General features: G+C 47.6%; 1 protein-coding gene and 1 pseudogene across 30 annotated transcripts in view; both read right to left on the reverse strand.

The window, feature by feature from the left end:
• Positions 1-4,013: 4,013 nt before the first annotated feature.
• Positions 4,014-9,002, reverse strand: LOC103784702 (large ribosomal subunit protein eL13-like; annotated as a pseudogene).
• Positions 9,003-11,279: 2,277 nt separating this feature from the next.
• ZSCAN5A (zinc finger and SCAN domain containing 5A) overlaps positions 11,280-18,702 on the reverse strand; it is a 91,697-nt gene continuing 84,274 nt past the window's right edge. For 6 of the 30 annotated variants that reach the window (XM_055104335.2, XM_057300731.2, XM_055104331.2 and 3 more), the window contains 4 exons: positions 14,643-15,153; positions 13,604-13,807; positions 12,561-12,711; positions 11,280-12,293 (listed from right to left, as the gene is read on the reverse strand). In XM_055104335.2, coding sequence (XP_054960310.2) covers positions 11,545-12,293; positions 12,561-12,711; positions 13,604-13,807; positions 14,643-15,026 — 1,488 coding nt within the window. In that variant the 5' untranslated portion in view covers positions 15,027-15,153 and the 3' untranslated portion in view covers positions 11,280-11,544. Of the gene's footprint in view, positions 12,297-12,560; positions 12,712-13,603; positions 13,808-14,642; positions 15,154-18,225; positions 18,413-18,702 lie in introns of all 30 variants that reach the window. The other 24 variants (XM_055104320.2, XM_055104322.2, XM_055104318.2 and 21 more) reach the window with 10 other exon arrangements.

Below are 18,702 nucleotides of genomic sequence, written 5' to 3' on the forward strand. Positions count from 1 at the left end.
AAAATTAGCTGAGCATGGTGGTGCATGCCTGTAATCCCAGCATTGCATTCCAGCCTCGGTGACCGGGCAAGACTCAGTCTCAAAAAAAGCGCCATGCTAGGGATGCCTGAATTGAATTTAGAAGGTGCCCTTGCTTTCAGAAAAACAACAACCCAACACTGCTTAATCTACCCAACCCGGAGCCAAATCTGCACCAACCAACCTGGCCCACCTGGTGGCTTTTCAGACTCTGACCTTGACGATGGGACATGAGGTGGGGAAGGAGGTGGGAGCACAGCTAGGGAAGAAGGGGCAAGAGACCCACTCCCCTGGCATGATCCCTGGGGTCTTGGAGGCTGGGCCGGTCAACATGGCTGCAGTTATTTCTAGCTTTCTGGATTCCCAGAAAAAAACAGCTGTACTTCAAAGAAAATGCAGAACAAGGTGAGGTCGACGTGGAAAATCATCCCAACACCAGCCAAACGGAACTGGGCTCTGCTAGCCGAGTGCACTCAGGCCAAACACCCACGTGAAGCTTTTACAGTGAGAGAAAGGAAGACCTTTATTTGCAGGGCACCAAGCAAGGAGAATCGGGCAGCTAATGTTTAAGACCTGAACTCCCGCCATGGCTTAGCAGTAAGAGTTTTTTTTTGTTTTTTTGTTTTTTTTTGTTTTGTTTTTGAGACGGAGTCTCGCTCTGTCGCCCAGGCTGGAATGCAGTGGCACGATCTCCGCTCACTGCAAGCTCCGCCCCCCGGGTTCATGCCATTGTCCTGCCTCAGCCTCCTGAGTAGCTGGGACTACAGGCGCCTGCCACCATGTCCGGCTAATTTTTTTGTATTTTTCGTGGAAACGGGGTTTCACCGTGTTCGCAAGGATGGTCTCGATCGCCTGACCTCGTGATCCTCCCGCCTTGGCTTCCCAAAGTGCTGGGATTACAGGCCTGAGCCACGGCGCCCGGCCAGGAGTAAAGGGTTTTTAAAGGTGAAGAGGCAGAGGTGACAGGCAACGTCATACATAATTACGTGAAGGTGGTTATACATTGGTTTTTACCTAAAAAAGCAGGTCATCTCCAAGCAGAAGCCCACAGGTGAGAGGCTGAGCATTATCATATCGCTATAACTCAAACAGCAAACCCATTGAGGTAGCCTGACTTGGAACTCTGGGCTGCTAAAAACCATGTGTACATTAAACACATCTGAAACTTCCATGGTAGTATTGATTTTTTAAATTAAAATAAGGTAAGCATTTCATTGTTTTTTTATTATTTCTTGCATTGGTGAGGATGTTTTTTCATGCAAACTAATAAAACAGAAATTAAAAATTAAGCACTTAAACCCATACTAAGCAGTGTTTACCTAGACTGCTCTGGCTTTTCAATGTGGTCATGTTCATTAAAACTTCCCAAGAAGGGAATGATGGTTATATGGCCATGGAGCCATGGTTTTGTTTGTTTGTTTTGTTGCTTTGTGATTTGAACATCTTTCAGGACCACTGTTGCTCCAGGACATATTGAAAAATGTTACTTTTAGGAAATACGCGCCACATTGGAATAGAGACCCTAGAAACACAGAGAGGGGTAGCAATATTATTTCAGTGTATATTGACTCAGTCCAGCCACATGCTAGATAATAACAAAGGCACGCATATGAGCCAGGAAACTGGGTAATGAAGCATTTATGCCCTGAGTGGTCTTTGGTGTTGGATAAACGTTTCCGTTGATGAATCAGATACTAAGGAACCCACTATGACAGACATCCAGGATGGAAAAATCCCCACTCCTGTTCTTTCTTGCATGAGAGCTGGAGTCTGTGCCCTACCACACATCCATGGATATGCCCAGGATTTGACTTGGGCCTTTGAACTTCTCACAGTAGCTGCTACTCACTTTTTGAGACAATACTCACATTCCTGGGGGCTCAGTCCTGCCTCATCTAAATCACCAGAGACCAAACAAGGAGCAGCCCCGTACCTCTTGAAATGTATTTAATGGGCTGGACACAGTGGCCCACGCCTGTAATCCCAACACTTTGGGAGGCCGAGGCAGGCAGATCGCCTGAAGTCGGGAGTTCGAGGCCAGCCTGGCCAGCATGGTGAAACCCTGTCTCTACTAAAAATGCAAAAATTAGCTGGGCATGGTGACAGTCGCCTATAATCCCAGCTACTTGGGAAGCTGAGGCAGGAGAATCGCTTGAACTGGGGAGGCAGAGGTTGCAGTGAGCTGAGATCACGCCACTGCACTCCAGCCTGGGTGACAGAATGAGACTCTGTCTCAAAAAAAAAAAAAGAAAAGAAAAGAAAAAAGAAAAAAGAAATGTATTTTATGCCATAGTGTGTCAGAATAAAGAGAAAGATGAAAAAGAAAAAGAAAAAATTATGAAAAAATTAGTAGGACAAAGTCTGTTCTCATGAAACTTGCAGAATAAAGAAGAACCAGTGTTGAAGCAGGAAAACTGTAGGGCCAGGTTATCTGAGTTTTCCATATTATCTGCTTAATTGAAGTTCAGTTTACCAATCTTAATGAGCGTTTAATGTAAAAAGAGGATAGGCCGGGCATGGTGGCTCACGCCTGTAATCCCAGCACTTTGGGAGGCCGAGGCGGGCGGATCACGAGGTCAGGAATTCGAGACCAGCCTGCCCAACGTGGTGAAACCCCATCTCTACTGAAAATACAAAAATCAGCTGGGCATGGTGACACACGCCTGTAATCCCAGGTACTCATGAGGCTGAGGCAGGAGAATCACTTGAACCCTGGAGGCAGAGGTTGCAGTGAGCTGAGATCACGCCATTGCACTTCAGCCTGGGGGACAGAGCGAGACTGTCTCGGAAAAAAAAAAAAAGATAAAAAGAGGTACAGAGTACAGTCCTTGCCTTCAAGAGTTTTCTGGTCTAATAAATAGACAGCTAGCCCTAGATTATGCGTCTGTTTCCCTGCGGATACATAAGACCCATACCTCTAGCTTGAGGTGGGTGCTCCTGGCATCAAGCTGTATGTGGTGTCATAAAACTTTCTCCAACTGAGGATCTCTAAATCAGGTCCTCAGCTTAGAACTCTCCAGCCTCTGGTAACCTAGGCTGAGGGAGGCAGGAGACTGGGTAAGTTGCAGAGATGTTGGTCAAAGAATACAAAATTTCAGTTAGACAGGAAAAGTGTTTAAGAAATCTGTTGTACAACATGGTGACTGCAGCTATTAGCAATGTATTGTATGTTTGAAAATTGCTAACCTAGTAGATTTTTTTTTCTTTTTTGAGTGGGAGTCTCGCCCTGCTGCCCAGGCTGGAGTGCAATGGCATGATCTTGGCTCACTGCACCCTCCGCCTTCTGGGTTCAAGCCATTCTCCCGCCTCAGCCTCCTGAGTAGCTGAGACTACAGTCACATGTCACCGTGCCTGGCTACTTTTTGTATTTTTAGTAGAGATGGGGTTTCACCATATTGGTCAGGCTGGGCTCGAACTCCTGACCTCATGACCTGCCTGCCTTGGCCTCCCAAAGTGCTGGGATTACAAGCATGAGCCACCGCGCCTGGCCTAACATAGTAGATTTTTAAATGTTCTCATCAGGCTTGGCACAGTGGCTCATGCCTGTAATCCCAGCAGTTTGGGAGGCAAAGGCAGGAAGATTGTGTGAGCTCAGGAGTTCCAGATTGGCCTGGCAACATGGCAAAATCCTGTCTCTACAAAAAATACAAAAATTCGCTGGGTGTGTGGTGCACGCCTGTAGTCCCAGCTACTCGGGAGGCCGAGGCAGAAGAATTGCCTGAGCCATGGAGGTCAAGGCTGCAGTGAGCTGTGATGGTGCCACTGGACTCCAGCCAGACCCTACTGAATAAATAAATGTTCTCATCCTACAAAATAGATAAGTATGTGAGGTCGCACATATGTCAAATTATTTGATTTAGCCATTGCACGTTGTATATATGTATCAAAACATTGTGTTGTACGCCCTGAATATGTACCATTTTTATGTGTAAATTTATAAAGTTAATATTAATAATGACAGACAGAAAATAATGCCTTCTCTAAGAATGCGTGACCAACCACCATCCTTCCCTCATGGGGATGTGGAGTTTCTCTTGTCTTGGATGCCTAACAGACCTGTCAATCACCACACATCCCAGACCGACCACATCTTTCCCCACCTCACGTAAGGGTGGCTCCAGCCCCCTTGATGTGCAATCCACAAGATTTGTGGGGTTATCCTTGATTCCTGCATTTCCCTCACATGACACACTCAGTCTCTCAACAAATCCTATACCTTAATTAATGTGTTTATTGACATGAATTTCACGCAACATAAAATTAACTGTTTTATCTGTACAGTTTAGTGGCATTTGGTGCATTTACACTGCTGTGCAGCAGCTCCTCTAGCTGGTTCCTGTGCCTGCATGTCCAGAGTCCAAGTTCTGACATTTGTACATACTCATGAAGTCATTGCCGTCATCAAGAAGCTGAACATCCCCACCATCCTCCAACGCTTCCCCAGGCTCTTCATCATCTGTCCCTCCCACAACTCCATCCCTGGACAACCACTGGTGTTCTCTGTGTCATTACAGATCACTGACAGAATTTCCTTATTTTTGCCTTTTTTTTCTTTTTTCTTTCTTTTTTTTTTTTTTTGAGACAGGGTCTTGCTCTGTTGCCCAGGCTGGAGTGCAGTGGCACAATCATAGCGCACTGTAGCCTCAGCTTCTCAGGCTTAACTGATCCTCCCACATCACCCTCCCAAGTCGCTGGGACCACAGGCACACATCACCATGCTCGGCTAATTGTTTCTATTTTTTTGTAGAGCTGGGGTCTCACTATGTTGCCCAGGCTGATCCTGAACTCCTGGGCTCAAGCGATCTGCCTGCCTGGGCCTCCCAAAAAGTGCTGGGATTACATGCATGAGCCAGTGTGCCCAGCCTAGTGGTAGAATTTTCTAGCGATGGAATCATACCTTATGTACTCCTTTTCTATCTGCCCTCCTTCACCTTCATAATTATTTTGAAATTCACTCATGTTCTTGGGTGTAATCAATGATTCCTTTTTACTGCTGAGTAGTATTCTCAACTTCATTGAATTGTACCCTTTGCATATGTGTGATTTATTGTATATCAACTATACCTCAGTAAAACTATACGAAAAAGATAAGGGGTTCTCTGTTTTGTTTTGTTTTGTTTTGTTTTTGAGATGGAGTCTCACTCTGTCGCCAGGCTGGAGTGCAGCAGCATGATCTCGGCTCACTGCAACCTCTGCCTCCCGGGTTCAAGCAATTCTCCTGCCTCAGCCTCCTGAGTAACTGGGACTACAGGTGCACACCACCATGCCCAGCTAATTTTTGTATTTTTATCAGAGACGGGGTTTCACCACATTGGCCAGGATGGTCTCGATCTCTTGACCTAGTGATCCGCCTGCCTCAGCCGCCCAAAGCGCTGGGATTATAGGCGTGAGCCACCATGCCTGGCCAGGATTTTCTTAAAACTTAAAAACAAATTCAGCATTTGACCAGTTCTCCCCATTTCAACTTTCAGTATTCATGGTCAAGCCAACAGCCATCAGCCTGGATGACTCTGTTGCCATCCTCACTGAGCTCCTGGTTCCTTCCCTTCCCTTATATGGGCTGTTATCTTTTTTCTCTTTTTTCTTATTTTGTCCTTTTTTTTTTTTTTTGAGACAGGGTCTTGCTCTGTCACCCAGGCTTGAGTGCAGTGACACGATCATAACGCCCTGCAGCCTCAACCTCTCAGGCTCAAACAATCCTCCCACCTCAGCCTCCCCAGTAGCTGGGACTACAGGTGTGCACAACCAGGCCTTACAAATTTTTTGTGTGTGTGTATATTTTGTAGAGATGGGGTTTCATCATGTTGCCCAGGCTGGTCTTTAACTCCTGAACCCAAGCTATCCACCTGCCTCAGCTTCTCACAGTGCTGAGATTACAGGCATGAGCCACCGCGGTTGGCTGTATGGGCTATTTTCAAGGCATCTTCTGAGAAAATGCTAAACAGAAGTCAGAAAGCTACTCTATGAAGGCAGAGGCATTCGTTGGAGCTGTGAGTGATGTACCTGCAATGTCTAGATTCTAGTTTTAGGAGTCGGCAGTCAGCCCAATTCTATGTGTCAGACCAATTCAATGACTGAAGTAGTGGCAGCTCCACCTACTAGTACAATGGGTCAAGTTTTCACATTTCACTTGTGCCTACAGGATGGGGCCTGGCAGGCTTGAGTTGAGATTTATGCTTGTTTCTATGTAGCTTTGGATCGTTGTGAAAGCCAGGTCATTTCAATCATTTTGTGCAAACATCATTGTCTGTAAAAACGGTGTCCACGTTTTGTCTTTGAAATGGTCCCCGCCCTCCGCTCGTTATTGTGTTGAGAATGAAATGAGAGGACACGCTTGGCACCTGGAGATGATTGGCTATTACAGCTGTGCGCCATAAGGGCAAATGGTTCCATTGTTTGATGAGCCGTCCTGGCGGTGGGTGGATCCGTCACTTCTAAACAGATAAGGAATGGCTGGAAGGCTCTTGTACCAAACCAGCTTGAAGCAACTTCACCCACACCGAATCCCTCCACGTTTCTTTTCTTTTTTCTTTCTTTTTTTTTTTTTTTTTTTTTTTGAGATGGAGTCTCGCTCTGTCGCCCGGGCTGGAGGGCCGTGGCGCGACCTCGGGTCACTGCAAGCTCCGCCCCCCGGGTTCAAGCAATTCTCCTGCCTCAGCCTCCGGAGTAGCCGGGATTACAGGCACCCGCCACCACGCCCGGCTAATTTGTGTATTTTAGTAGAGACAGGGAGGGTTTCACTGTGTTGTCCAGGCTGGTCTTGAACTCCTGAGCTCAGGCAATCCGCCCGCCTCGGCCTCCCAAAGTGATAGGATTACGGGCGTGAGCCACCGTGCCCAGCAAATCCGTCTACTTTTCTTTTTTCTTTCTTTTCTTTCTTGCGCCCCCCCCCCCCCCCCCCCCACACACACACACCAAACAACCAACAGTTTTTTAACACAGAAAGTAAGGCATAATCCACGGCTTGGACTGTCTTTCAAGAAAACCCCAAACCCGCTGCCAGGAAGTCACAGCCACTAAGCCCCATCCCAGGCCCAGTTGCTCCCAGGAAACACACCACGTGGAGACCCAGCATGACTGCTGACTGATTGCAAGTCCCCAGGAGGGCTTTATTTTTTCTTTTCAACATCCTGTTCTGCAGGTTCCTTGGCTCTTTTTGCCCGTATGCCGAAGAGCCGGGCATTGGGACGGGCCATGCGGAGACTAGCGAAGGCTTTGAAATTCTTCTCCTCAATGATGACTCCAGCTTTCTCCTTCTAGGCATTCCGGTTGGGCATGACCGGTCCTGTCAGCTGAGCGGCCAGTTTCAGTTCTTCAGCAGAACTGTCTCCCTTCTTGGGGGCCGAGGGCTTCCTGGGGAAGCGGATGCGTTTGGAGCGGGGCTCCTTCAGCCGCTGCACGTTGGCCTGCAGGGACTGCGCCTCCTCGGATCCACAGAAATGCCGGTGTCCGGGCCACCTTCTTTGCGTGCCGGCCACCCTGAGCTCCTCCAGGCGGAGGCCGCGGCCGTGCGCACCTTCGTGTGGTATCGAACCGTGGGGCAGCGCACGACGCGCCGGATGAGCCCCGACGCGGGGCAGGGGCGAGGCGGCGCGCCTTGGCTTGCCCGGCCTGGCGCCTGCGGATCTTCTGGGCCGGCTGGTTGAACCACTTGGCCACGCGCCGCTGCAGTCCTTGTGGAAGCGGGGCTTCGAGATCATGCCGTTCCGGCTGGGCGCCGTGGCTGCCTACGGCCCTGCGGCTGCAGACCAGAGGGGAGCCACTGAGGGGAAGGTCCCTGGGCGCGCGCACCCCATCCCCGGCCTCCGCCTCTAGCCTTCCAGCCTGGGCCGGAGGCCGCCCCTAGAGCCCGGGCCCCGGTCCAATGCTGTCTGCGAAGAAGGGGCCCATCCATGCCCGCGTTGGCGGCAGCGCCAGGCCGATGGCGCTGGATGGAGCCCGAAGGCCGAGACCCCAAATCCCTCTGCTTTTCTAAGAAATCGCCCTCCAGTCTTTTTTTTTTTTTTTTTCAGATCTGTAACTTGTTTTCACCCCTGATTTAAAACAATACCACTGTTCTCCCCCAAATTTTCCTTTGATACAGTAGGTGAACAAAATAGATTTTTTTCCCCACAAATATCAGCAGACACTTCTTGGCACCCCACACTGTATTGGCATGGGTGTTAACAGTCCCAGTTCAGATGTGCAGCCTTTCAGGTGGATGCACTGTAACAAGGATGTAAATGCGGAGCCACCCTAAGAATCACATTCAGTCATGGGGTTGCCCTTCCAAGCTGGCAGAAAAGGAACCCGGGCCAGGCACCGTGAACACACACAGTAACTCATGCCTGTAATCCCAGCACTTTGGGAGGCTGAGGCGGGTGGATCACGAGGTCAGGAGATCGAGACCATCCTGGCTAACATGGTGAAACGCCGTCTCTACTAAAAATACAAAAAATTAGCTGGGCGTGGTGGCGGGTGCCTGTAGTCCCAGCTACTCGGGAGGCTGAGGCAGGAGAATGGCATGAACCCGGGAGGCGGAGCTTGCAGTGAGCCAAGATCGCGCCACTGCACTCCAGCCTGGGCGACAGAGCGAGACTCTGTCTCAAAAAAAAAGAAAAAAAAAAAAAAAAGAAAATCGACCTGCCAGACTCAGCCACACGTTAGATCACCTGCGGAGTTTTATAAACTCTCAACACAGGGGCCACATCCTCAGCCAATCACATCATTACCTTAGGGCTGGACCCCAGGCATTGCTTTTAAAAAAAAATATTAAAAACTCCTCAAGTGACTCCAACACGTAGCCAAATTAGAAAATGAAGCTCTAAAGAAACATTGGATGTCATTAATGGATCATAGAGCACCATGATTGAAATTAAACGGGCAGGTGGTATTATCAACACATTTTCTACGTCTGTGAAGAAGGTTGGACCCAATCACCAAAAGGGAGAACCACCACCCACCCCTACCTCCACTTCTTGAATGAAAGGGGAGTCTATGTACATTTTATGGTGGACTCCAGGTCCCTGCCTCAAAGAATGCTACTCCGAAATGGACCTGGGTGAGGCAGGATAGGCAGTCAAGGAAACGACCACGTCCTCAGGATGCTGCACGTGTGGTGACTGTACAGTCAACACAGTAAGCCTCAGCGTTCACATTGGAATTGAGTTCATTCAAGCAAGGCCATCTCCAGTAGGGTATTTCCACTGTAGTATTTCCACTGTAGAGAGAATGCGCACGTTGATCTTACCCATCCACAAACCGACACATTTCTTGTTATGATAGTAAAAAACACACACCTGGGCGGGCAGTTAAGACGCTAATGAGACGTGTGCACAGCTACTGCACCTGTGTGCCCAAAGGAGCACCCAGAATATGCTTAGTAGTAACACCTCTTCCCATCCCCCTAGGTGTAATCATCCAAGACTCCCATAAAGAGGAGTCTCCCTCAAGCATGTCTTTGCTGTCTCATCCTTGGGAGCAGCCGGCCCTGAATCCTTGCTCCCAGGATGTCCTGTCTATTCTGCACTTAACTTTCAAGATATTATATTTCCTCTGTAATCAATTATTCTATGATGCATCTCTCTGCTGTGGGTCTCTTGATTAAATTCCTTTAAATTAAGATGACAAGAACCAAAGTCTTACAAAAGTAGTCTTTAATAAATGAATCCAGCCTATTTGGGAAGGGACCTTTCCAGACCTCTGCAGATTGCAGGACTCTGCCCGTCAGCTCAATCAGCCATCCATAAAATGTCCTCCCAAGACCAGCAGCATGAGCACCACCTAAAATGTACATTCTCAGGTAATCCCAAACAAGTAAAATCTGAGAAATTGTCACCAAGAGGATCCTAGGGAGACGTGACAACTCAAGGCAATGTGGTGTCTTGGATGGGGAGGAAGGAAGAGGAGGGCATTGTGTAAACACTAAGGAAGCCTCAATAAGGTATGGGCCTTAGATCACGGCAATATATCCAGTCAGTTCATCACTCCAGTCAGTTCAAAGATGCCATCCTAATGAACCATGTTGGCAATGGGGGAAGCCATGTGGGGCATTAGGGAGCTCTATGGACTTTAGAAAGCTATTCTAAAATGAATTATATATTTTAATGCACACTCTCAGGCCCCATGCCCGATCTGCTCAATCAGAAGCTGAGTCTGGGGCCCACCCACCTGAGGATTAACCACGCCTTCAGGGGATGGTAGTATCACTAAGACCAACTAGTCACCAGAGACTCCCAATGCCTCTGTAGTTCAAGAGTCAAATCGGGAATTTAGAGGTTGCCAAATTTAGGCCACAAAATACACCATCTGGGGCAGGGAGATAAATATGCAGAGCAGAGAGGATTCCGGGGGCAGTGAAAATACCCCCCAGGATACTCCAGTGGTGTATACTCATGAGGCCTTTGTCCAAACCCACAGCATGTACAACACCCAGAGCGAGCCCTAATGAACACCATGGACTCTGGGTGGTGGTGATATGTCCAGGCAGGCTCACTGATGGAACAGGTGCACCGCTCTGCTGGGGATGCTGGGCAGGGAGAGGCTGTGTTGTGTGGGGAGGGAGTCTAGGGGAACTCTGTGCTGTCCACTGAATTTCCCTGTGAACCTAAAACAGCTCTGAAAAAGAAAGTCTAGAGCCAGGCGTGGTGGCTCACCCCACACCAGCCTGGGCAACAAGAAATCCCATCACTACAAAAAATTATTTCAAAAATTTGAATATCATAATTACAATAAAGTCTAATAAAAACAATACAGGGCACAGCGGCTCATGCCTGTAATGCCAGCACTTAAGGAGGCCGAGGCAGTTGGATCACTTGTACTTAGGAGTTCAAGACCAGCCTGGGCAACATGTCAAAATTCCATCTCTACAAAAACCACAAAAATTAGCCAAGTTGGTGGCGTGCTCCTGTAGTCTCGGCTGCTCGGGAGGCTTAGACGGGAGGATTGCTTGAGCCTGGAAGGTCGCGGCTGCAGTGAGCGGTGATTATGCCACTGAACCTCAGCCTGCGTGACAGAGGGAGACGCCATCTCAAAAAAAAAAAAAAGAAAGAAAGAAAAAAGAAAACGAAAACTCTACAGGATACCCAATAAAAGCTGAGTTTCAGATAAATAACAAATAATTTAGAACACGCTGATACTAAAGAAAATTGTTTATCTGAAACTCAAATTTCATCAGGCATTATGTATTTTATATGGCCACCCTCCTTGGACAACTGTACTTTACAGCAAAACAGTGGGTAACCCCATGTCAATCAGGAAACTCAGTTTTTCGTTATACAATATTGAAAACTAATAAGATGATCGTTTATTGGAAGAACAGCAACACAAACCAAAATAAACCTATAAGAAAACAATGGACATAATGAAACAGAAAACAAAGCTCAGTGGGGAGGACACATATTTACTCAAACATCCTGGCAATTCATATCTAGGGCACTCCCTCTGTGTGTCAGGCGCCCTTGCATGTGTCAAATGTCATCTGATAACATTGATGAAAAATATCATTCACTTCTTCTTGGTGCAGAAGGCATAGACCGGATTATGCAATCACTGAGAAGTAGCTTCTGGATGTGTTTTCTGGTGGCGTCTTAACAATTTCAGCCGACTGAAGGCTCTTGGACACTTGGAACATTTGTAGGGTTTCTCTCCGGAGTGGATGCGCTGGTGCTCCTTCAGGCTCCCCCTGTAGGTGAAAACTTTCTTGCAGTCTTTACATTCGAAGGGCTTCTCCCCTGTGTGGCTTCTCTTGTGACACTTCAAGTAGGACTTCTGGGTGAACTGCTTCTGGCAGATGTCACACGTGTAGGGCCTCTCGCCAGTGTGGGTTCGCTGGTGAAACTGGAGGCTAATAAGCTGCATGAAGCGCTTCCCACAGAGATTACATTGAAAGAGTCTCTCGCCTGTGTGTGATCTCTTGTGGATGACTAGCTTGGAATTACACGTAAACCTCTTCTCGCACACGTCACATGCAAAGGGCGGCAGGGCCTTGGCTTCTTGGCCATCCGGGTGACTGACTGGGCTCGCAGGGCCTGGGGAATGAATTGAATTCATCCCAGCTTGTCCCGGGGATTCTCTGTTGCCCACAGGTATGGCTTCTCCTTGAGGCTCTTCTTGGGAAATGGAGGAGGCATCTGGTTTGCTTCTTTTGGGACTGCTCAGATTCAGAGCGTCTCCTCTGTTCCCGCTGTGAGTCGAAGCTTCTCTCTCCACAACGTAGGCAGAAGGTGTGTCAGCATCCACATTTTCCACAGAGGCTATTTTTGGGGGGTCCTTCCCCTCCTTTGCTCTCACCAGATCTGCTGGAAGAAGGGATTCCACACACACAGTTAATAAAGCGCATTTTCAATACACCAAACTCATTGCAACCAAACACTGATGTTGGCTGACAACTTCCGCTCAAGCTCAAGCCTAAGACATTGGACTGTAGGTCTCTGGAAAGTAGAGGATGGGGAGGCTTTGACAGCTGAGTGCCAACTCCCCCAGGGGATGATAATGCTGGGCCCCCAGCCCCGCACCCCAGAAGAGAGGGACTAACCCCTGTGGATCCAAGTCTTCATACTCACTGGGACTCTTTGGAAGCTGAGGCTCTGGGGATGTCAGTCCTGGGTTCTCTTCCCTGTTTTCCTTCAGATCCTTCTCCAAGGTCTGCTTGGGTCTCGGAGACTTTGGGTCACCTGTTACGTCAATACTTTTGTGTAGCAGAAAGTCCTCTCCCTGAAGAGGAAAAACCAAGAGTAATGACTGCTGTGTCCAAACTGGTAGAAGCAGGGACACATCTGTCCCCTTCTGATTGGATGCACCAACTCTTCTAATGACACAGGTGTGGAAATACGTGCAGACTTCCCCTGGACCACCCCATCACCCCACGTAAACATCACCATCTCATTTCTGTGTCTGTCCCTAATCTGCACCCACCATATTCCAAATCAGCTCCTGTGCCTGGTGGTTTTCACTGTTTGGTTCTCTGAGCATATTTCTCCCCGCCGTGCCAACGTCTCCCTGCCCCTGACGCTGGAAGGAGCATGACTCTAGTCGAGGCCCCTCAGCTGTGGCACCACTGGCATTGGGGCTGCATCACCCTGCTGGAGAGGGCGCTCCTGTGCAGAGCAGAGACCCCACCTCCACCCTCTAGATGCTATTAACACCCCACCATCCCCTACAATGACACACAAAAGCATCTCCAGACATGGCCATGTGTCCAGAAAGGCAGAATCACCCCAGTTGAGAAACACTCCTCAAATTAAGAAATTGACAATCTGTAGAAAATGGTTTCCTTGCTGAATTATTACATTAAATGTCTTTGAGGAAACTGGCTACGGGGAAGGAGGAATCTTCATTCATCTGTGCAAACTGCCTCCCTCATTTCACTGAGACCATTTCTTACGCCCCACCCTAAATGCTAAAAGCTCTCATGGTGGAGAGAAAAGTAGATGAGGCTTCCCTCTCTGTGATGGCTCAGGAATGAATGTTTGGGGATGTATCATGTCCATGGGGAATGGCTCTAATCTTGTCCTGTGTCAAATCTCTCAATCAGTCCAGCGGCCACACGATTTCCTCCTGTTCCTTCTCCCACCTCTGCCCAGACACCAAGGCCTCACACACTCACCTGCCTCCTGGACAATGCAGGGACCCTGGGCAGGATCTGCAGCTCTTGGCGGGCCTGGCCTTCCCCTGGACGCATCTGGTTCACCGAGGAGGCCCGTTGGCTGGACACGTCTTTCAGATCATCTCTGACACTGGAGGGGGCTTCAGCCATCTCGATATCTGAGTCCTGCACAATATATTCCTTTCCGTGGAAGGTGACCACAGACTGTAGAGAGAAAAAAGACAATCAGACTCACTATGAGAACCTGAAAGTAGCTCTCATATTCCCTGGGTCCTGCCATAATGCTCACACTTTACTGTAATTAATGTTCAAATCTGCCTTCCCAATAGAGAGTCAGCTCTGTGGACACAGCAATCCTGTCTGAATTTTTTCCTCTCTAGACTCCAGCACCTGCCTGCGCCTGGAATATTCTAGTTAAGTACATAAACATGGGTCCTTTAGATGAAATAGTCTCTAAACCAAAGAGAAGACAAGGAGAAATATTCTGGATGAATCCAACTCAATTGGCCAATGGCAGCTCACCTTGTATTAGAACTTAGGGGCTCATCTGGGGACCTGCAGGCAGATCCCTGCATCTCTGATACCAACCACTTTCCCTGCCTCAGGATGGGACTTCTGGGCCCCCCTTCAGTTCACTCTAATGCCTCCTTCCCTACATTCCATCAGGCCTAATATTTCACCAATGTCTTTCTTTCATGTTTGCCTCACACAGTGTGTGGGTCCCTGTACCCCCTCTGCCTGTCCATCTCCTACACCAGGAACTTGCCGTCTCAGCACAGCTGATATTTGAATCTGGATGATTATTTGTCATGATGGGTTGTCCTGAGCATTAGAGAATGCTTAGCAGCATCTCCTGTCCTCCCCCTTGTGACAACAAAAACTGTCCCCAGACACTGCCATGTGTCCCTGACAGGCAAACTCTCCTCTACTTGGAAGCCCTGACCTGGAGCAGCCCCTCGGGTCCTCTCGAGTCCAGCTGCACCGTGCAGCCCCCATCCCAGCTCCCCTTCCCTGTACCAATCACGAGGGTCCCACTCACCCATTTCTTGGGTCTTCTGTTATTTCGTAGCAGGTCCTCCAGGTCTTTGCAGCTCTGCACACCGTTCATCATGACTAAGACCTGGAGCTCCTGGGGCATGGAGATCATGAACTGCTCCATCACCAGCATGTCTAGGATCTGCTCTTTGGTGTGGAGGTCGGGCCTCAGCCACAGATGGCACAGCTCAGTGAGTTTCCTCAGAGCCTGGATGGGGTCCGACTCCTTCGGGCAGCTGAACATCCTGAAGTTCACGTGAGAAATCTCAGGGTCCACGTCGTGATTTCCAAGTTGAGTTTCTGAGGATGCCATAGACCGTGGCAGCTCCAACCCAGGTCTGTTGCAGGATTCTCCTAGACTCCATGAGGATGTGCAATTTGCAGCCATATCTAGTGGAGAATTTTTTAATCAGTCTCTGAGAAAGCTCTTCCAGTAGCTGGTATCTAATTGATACCTATCTACACAGGCTTCCTCTGGTTTTCCTCAGTAATAGATTCACTGTTCGTTCAGAAGTCTGGGGGGGAAAAGTATGAGCCTCATTAGTTTAAGTTACTACTCCATCCACCCCTCCCTTCAAAATCCCTCATCCTGGATGCCACTTCTTCAGCAGCATCGAATTCAGCACAGTGGAAATCTTCCAGTGTCTATACCTGACTACATACTCTGGTTTAAAATCTTAATGACCCCTGGATTCTGATCTCTAGGAAATCACTGTGCAGAGGCTGAATCAGTTTTCCTGTCAATTGGAACAACATTGTTCTTGACTATAAATTAAATAAGATAGTTAGGTGAAGCTCTGAAAATGTGATGCAACAATAAAGTAAGCCCTTTATGTTTCCCCATCAGGACAAGATCCAAGGCAAAGCCCTTAGTCATAATTATACAAAAGGATAGAGAAAAAGAGTTAGAATGTAATATTTTCCCCAACACATATTCTTGTTAACTCCAGAACATTTACTTGCTCCAGGGAAGGGACAGCATTAAAGAATCCTATGAGGATTGAGCACCTACACAGATATTTTGTTATTTTGGTAAAATGTACATTCATAAATTTTATCATTTTTACTCTCTTCAAGTTCACGATTTTATGGGACTAAGACATGCACCATGTTGTACAACCATTACCACTGTCTAGTTCCAGAATTATCTCATCAACCCAAAAGCAACCCCATCCCCATCAGTGATCACCCCCTGCCCACCCACCCCAGCCCCTAGCAATCACTAATCTACCTTCTGTCTCTAAGGGTTTCTGTATTCCTAATCTCATCTCAGAAAATGGATTTAAAGTCTAGTGCTCTTTGATATTTTAAAGAAGTGGGTTGATACAATAATAAGATTTTAAAAAATTAATTCCTAAACCTAGCTTCATTAGGCAGGAGCCACTGAGTGATACTCTCCAGGCATCAATTATCGTCCAAGTTCAACAGCTATGAGAACACAGCCCTGCTTTCCTAGACACAGGTGGGGGAAGCAACCTGAAGGTCTGCAGAGGGGAGAAAAAACTGGCAGGAGGGTCTCAGGAAAGATCACTGGAAGCCTGGAGGGCGAGTGCCCCACACTTCCTGGAAGGACTCTGAGCAAGTGCAGAACAGAGAGACAGCCAGGGAGACAATCGGCAGAGGCGGGAGACAACCCAGAGGAGGAGACAATATTTACACACCACACATCTCATGGGGCTCCTGTGCAAAACATAAGCAACTCAAACTCCTCCAGAGCGAGAAAACAACCCACTAGAAGGGCTTAAGGCGCCTGTGTGGACATCTCAGATGAAGACATGTGAATGGCCAGCAGGTCTAGGAAAAGGTGCTCATTATCACTCATCATCAGGGACATGCAAATCCAAACCACAAGGCACCCCTCACGCCTGCTAGAGTGGCTGTTCCCAAAAAGACACGTGGAACGAGTGTTGGTGAGGATTCGGGGGAAAGGGGTCCTCTGCGCCCTGTGCTGGGATGTAAATTAGAGCAGCCGATATGGGAGGCAGTAGAGAAGCTCCTCAGAAAATTGAAAGTCCAACAACTGCATGATCCGGCAACCTCGCTCCGGGGCAGGTACACAGAGGAAAGGAAATCAGGACGTGGACTCCAAAACAGTGAAACTCTGGAGGGATAGAGGGAGGGAAGGTTGAAAAACTACCTATTGGGTACTGTCCTCATATCCTGGGTGATGGGTAGAGTCATACCTCAAACCTCAGCATCACTCAATATACTCATGCAACAAATCTGCACAGGTACCCACCGAATCTAAAACACAAGTTCAAATTATAAAAAAAAATTTAAAAGGAAGTAAATAACATAAATAAGAATTAAAAACCCAGTGGAACTCATAGTAGTAGTGAGTACAATAGTTACCAGGGCTTAGGTAGGGGTTGGGAAGATATAGGTCAAAGAGTACAAATTTCAGTTGAAGAAATCAATTCAAAAGAGCAATTGTCCAACATGGTGACTTCAGTTCATAACAATGTATTGTATACTTGGAAACTGCTTTAAAAAAAATTAGATTTCAAGTATTCTCAAAACCAAAAATGGTTAGTACATGAGGTAGGGCATATGAATATTAGCTCAATTTAGCCATATAACAATGTTTGTAATACTACAAAGCATATTATGCTATATGCCATAAATATATACAAGTTTTAGTTTTCAATTAGAAGCAAATTAATTTTTATTGAAAAAGCACACAGATATGATAGAGAAAAGGGAGCCTGAAATTCTGGAATTAAAAGTGGTTTTGCCAGAGGGCGCCTGCTGCTGCTCAGGAGGCAGAGGCGGAGGTGGGAGGATCACTTGAGCCCAAGTGTTTGATAACAGCCTGGGCAACATAGTGAGATCCTGTCTCTAAAAAAGAAAGTGGTTTCATGTTCCTAGAAATCACTTTGTATTTGATCTTAGTTCATTCCCCGTTAAAGTAAGAAACAAGACACAGGAAAAAATAAAGGCAGATACAGGAGTTAGTATTCAATTCTGGGAGTATATACCACACGGGTCACCCAGGTAGGGACACTTAGCTCAGATTCTCATTGGCCTAGTAGGTTGATGCTCATTCATCAATGATTTGATTTCACCCTGTGCAAAGGGAAAATCCAGCAATGCTTTTTAAAAAGGGTGTGTGGCAGGCAAAGTGGCTCAGGCCTGTAATTGTAACAGGTTGGAAGACCGACATGGGAACATGCTAGAGCCCAGGAGTTCAGGACCAGCCTGAACAATATACCGAGACCCCATCTCTGCAAAAAAAATTAAAAATTTATCCAGTCGTTGTGGCATATGCCTGTAGTCCCAGCTACTCGGGAGGCGGAGGCGGGCGGATCGCTTGAGCCCAGAAATTCCAGGCTAGTCTGGAATTCAAGCGAGACCCTGTCTCTAAAATAAAATAAAATATAACCTAAGCTTGATAAGAAAGTTAGTATTATTCCTAGTTTACAGAAGCGTTACATAAGGAGTCAGAGTTAATCATGGGGTGCAAAGGAGACCCGCTGCCTTCACAAAGTCTCCGAGAAAACGCAAGAAAAAATAAACCCAAACTTTCTGAAACCAACCCCCGACATGCCAGCTCCTAAACCCGACAGACATCCCCGCTGGACACTTACCTCCTTCTTGGCTTTTGCCTCCAACTCCTTGGTCTGGGATGCGCTCTCCAACCGGCCTGGAGCTGAACTGCGTCTATTTATGGAGAAGCCGGACTCCAGGCCCCGTTTCCGGTTCCCTGCGCCGCCCCGTGATTGGTTTAGGGCCATAGAGTCCATTTTACGTAATCGGCGTTGATTATGTTTCCCACTGAAACCCCGCCCACAGGAAATTAATGTACTAAACATGCCTACTGTGCAAATATTTCCCGCTCTACTGAGTTGTCATATTGCTGAAGTATTTGGAGGCCTCAGAAAATATAGATTTGCGAGTTTTAACCATTTTGGGTCCCCTCATGCCACAGACAGTAATATCCTAACAAGTAAAGAACATGTTAAGAGCTGGTGGATTAGTATCAAACCAGTGATTTGATCTAGTTTGAGCAAAGCTCTCACATATGAATGTCAAGATACTGGAAAAAAGAGACAGTCTTTGTTGAT

The sequence above is a fragment of the Pan paniscus genome, chromosome 20 (assembly GCF_029289425.2).
Source record: "Pan paniscus chromosome 20, NHGRI_mPanPan1-v2.0_pri, whole genome shotgun sequence".
NCBI classification, from domain to species: domain Eukaryota; kingdom Metazoa; phylum Chordata; class Mammalia; order Primates; family Hominidae; genus Pan; species Pan paniscus.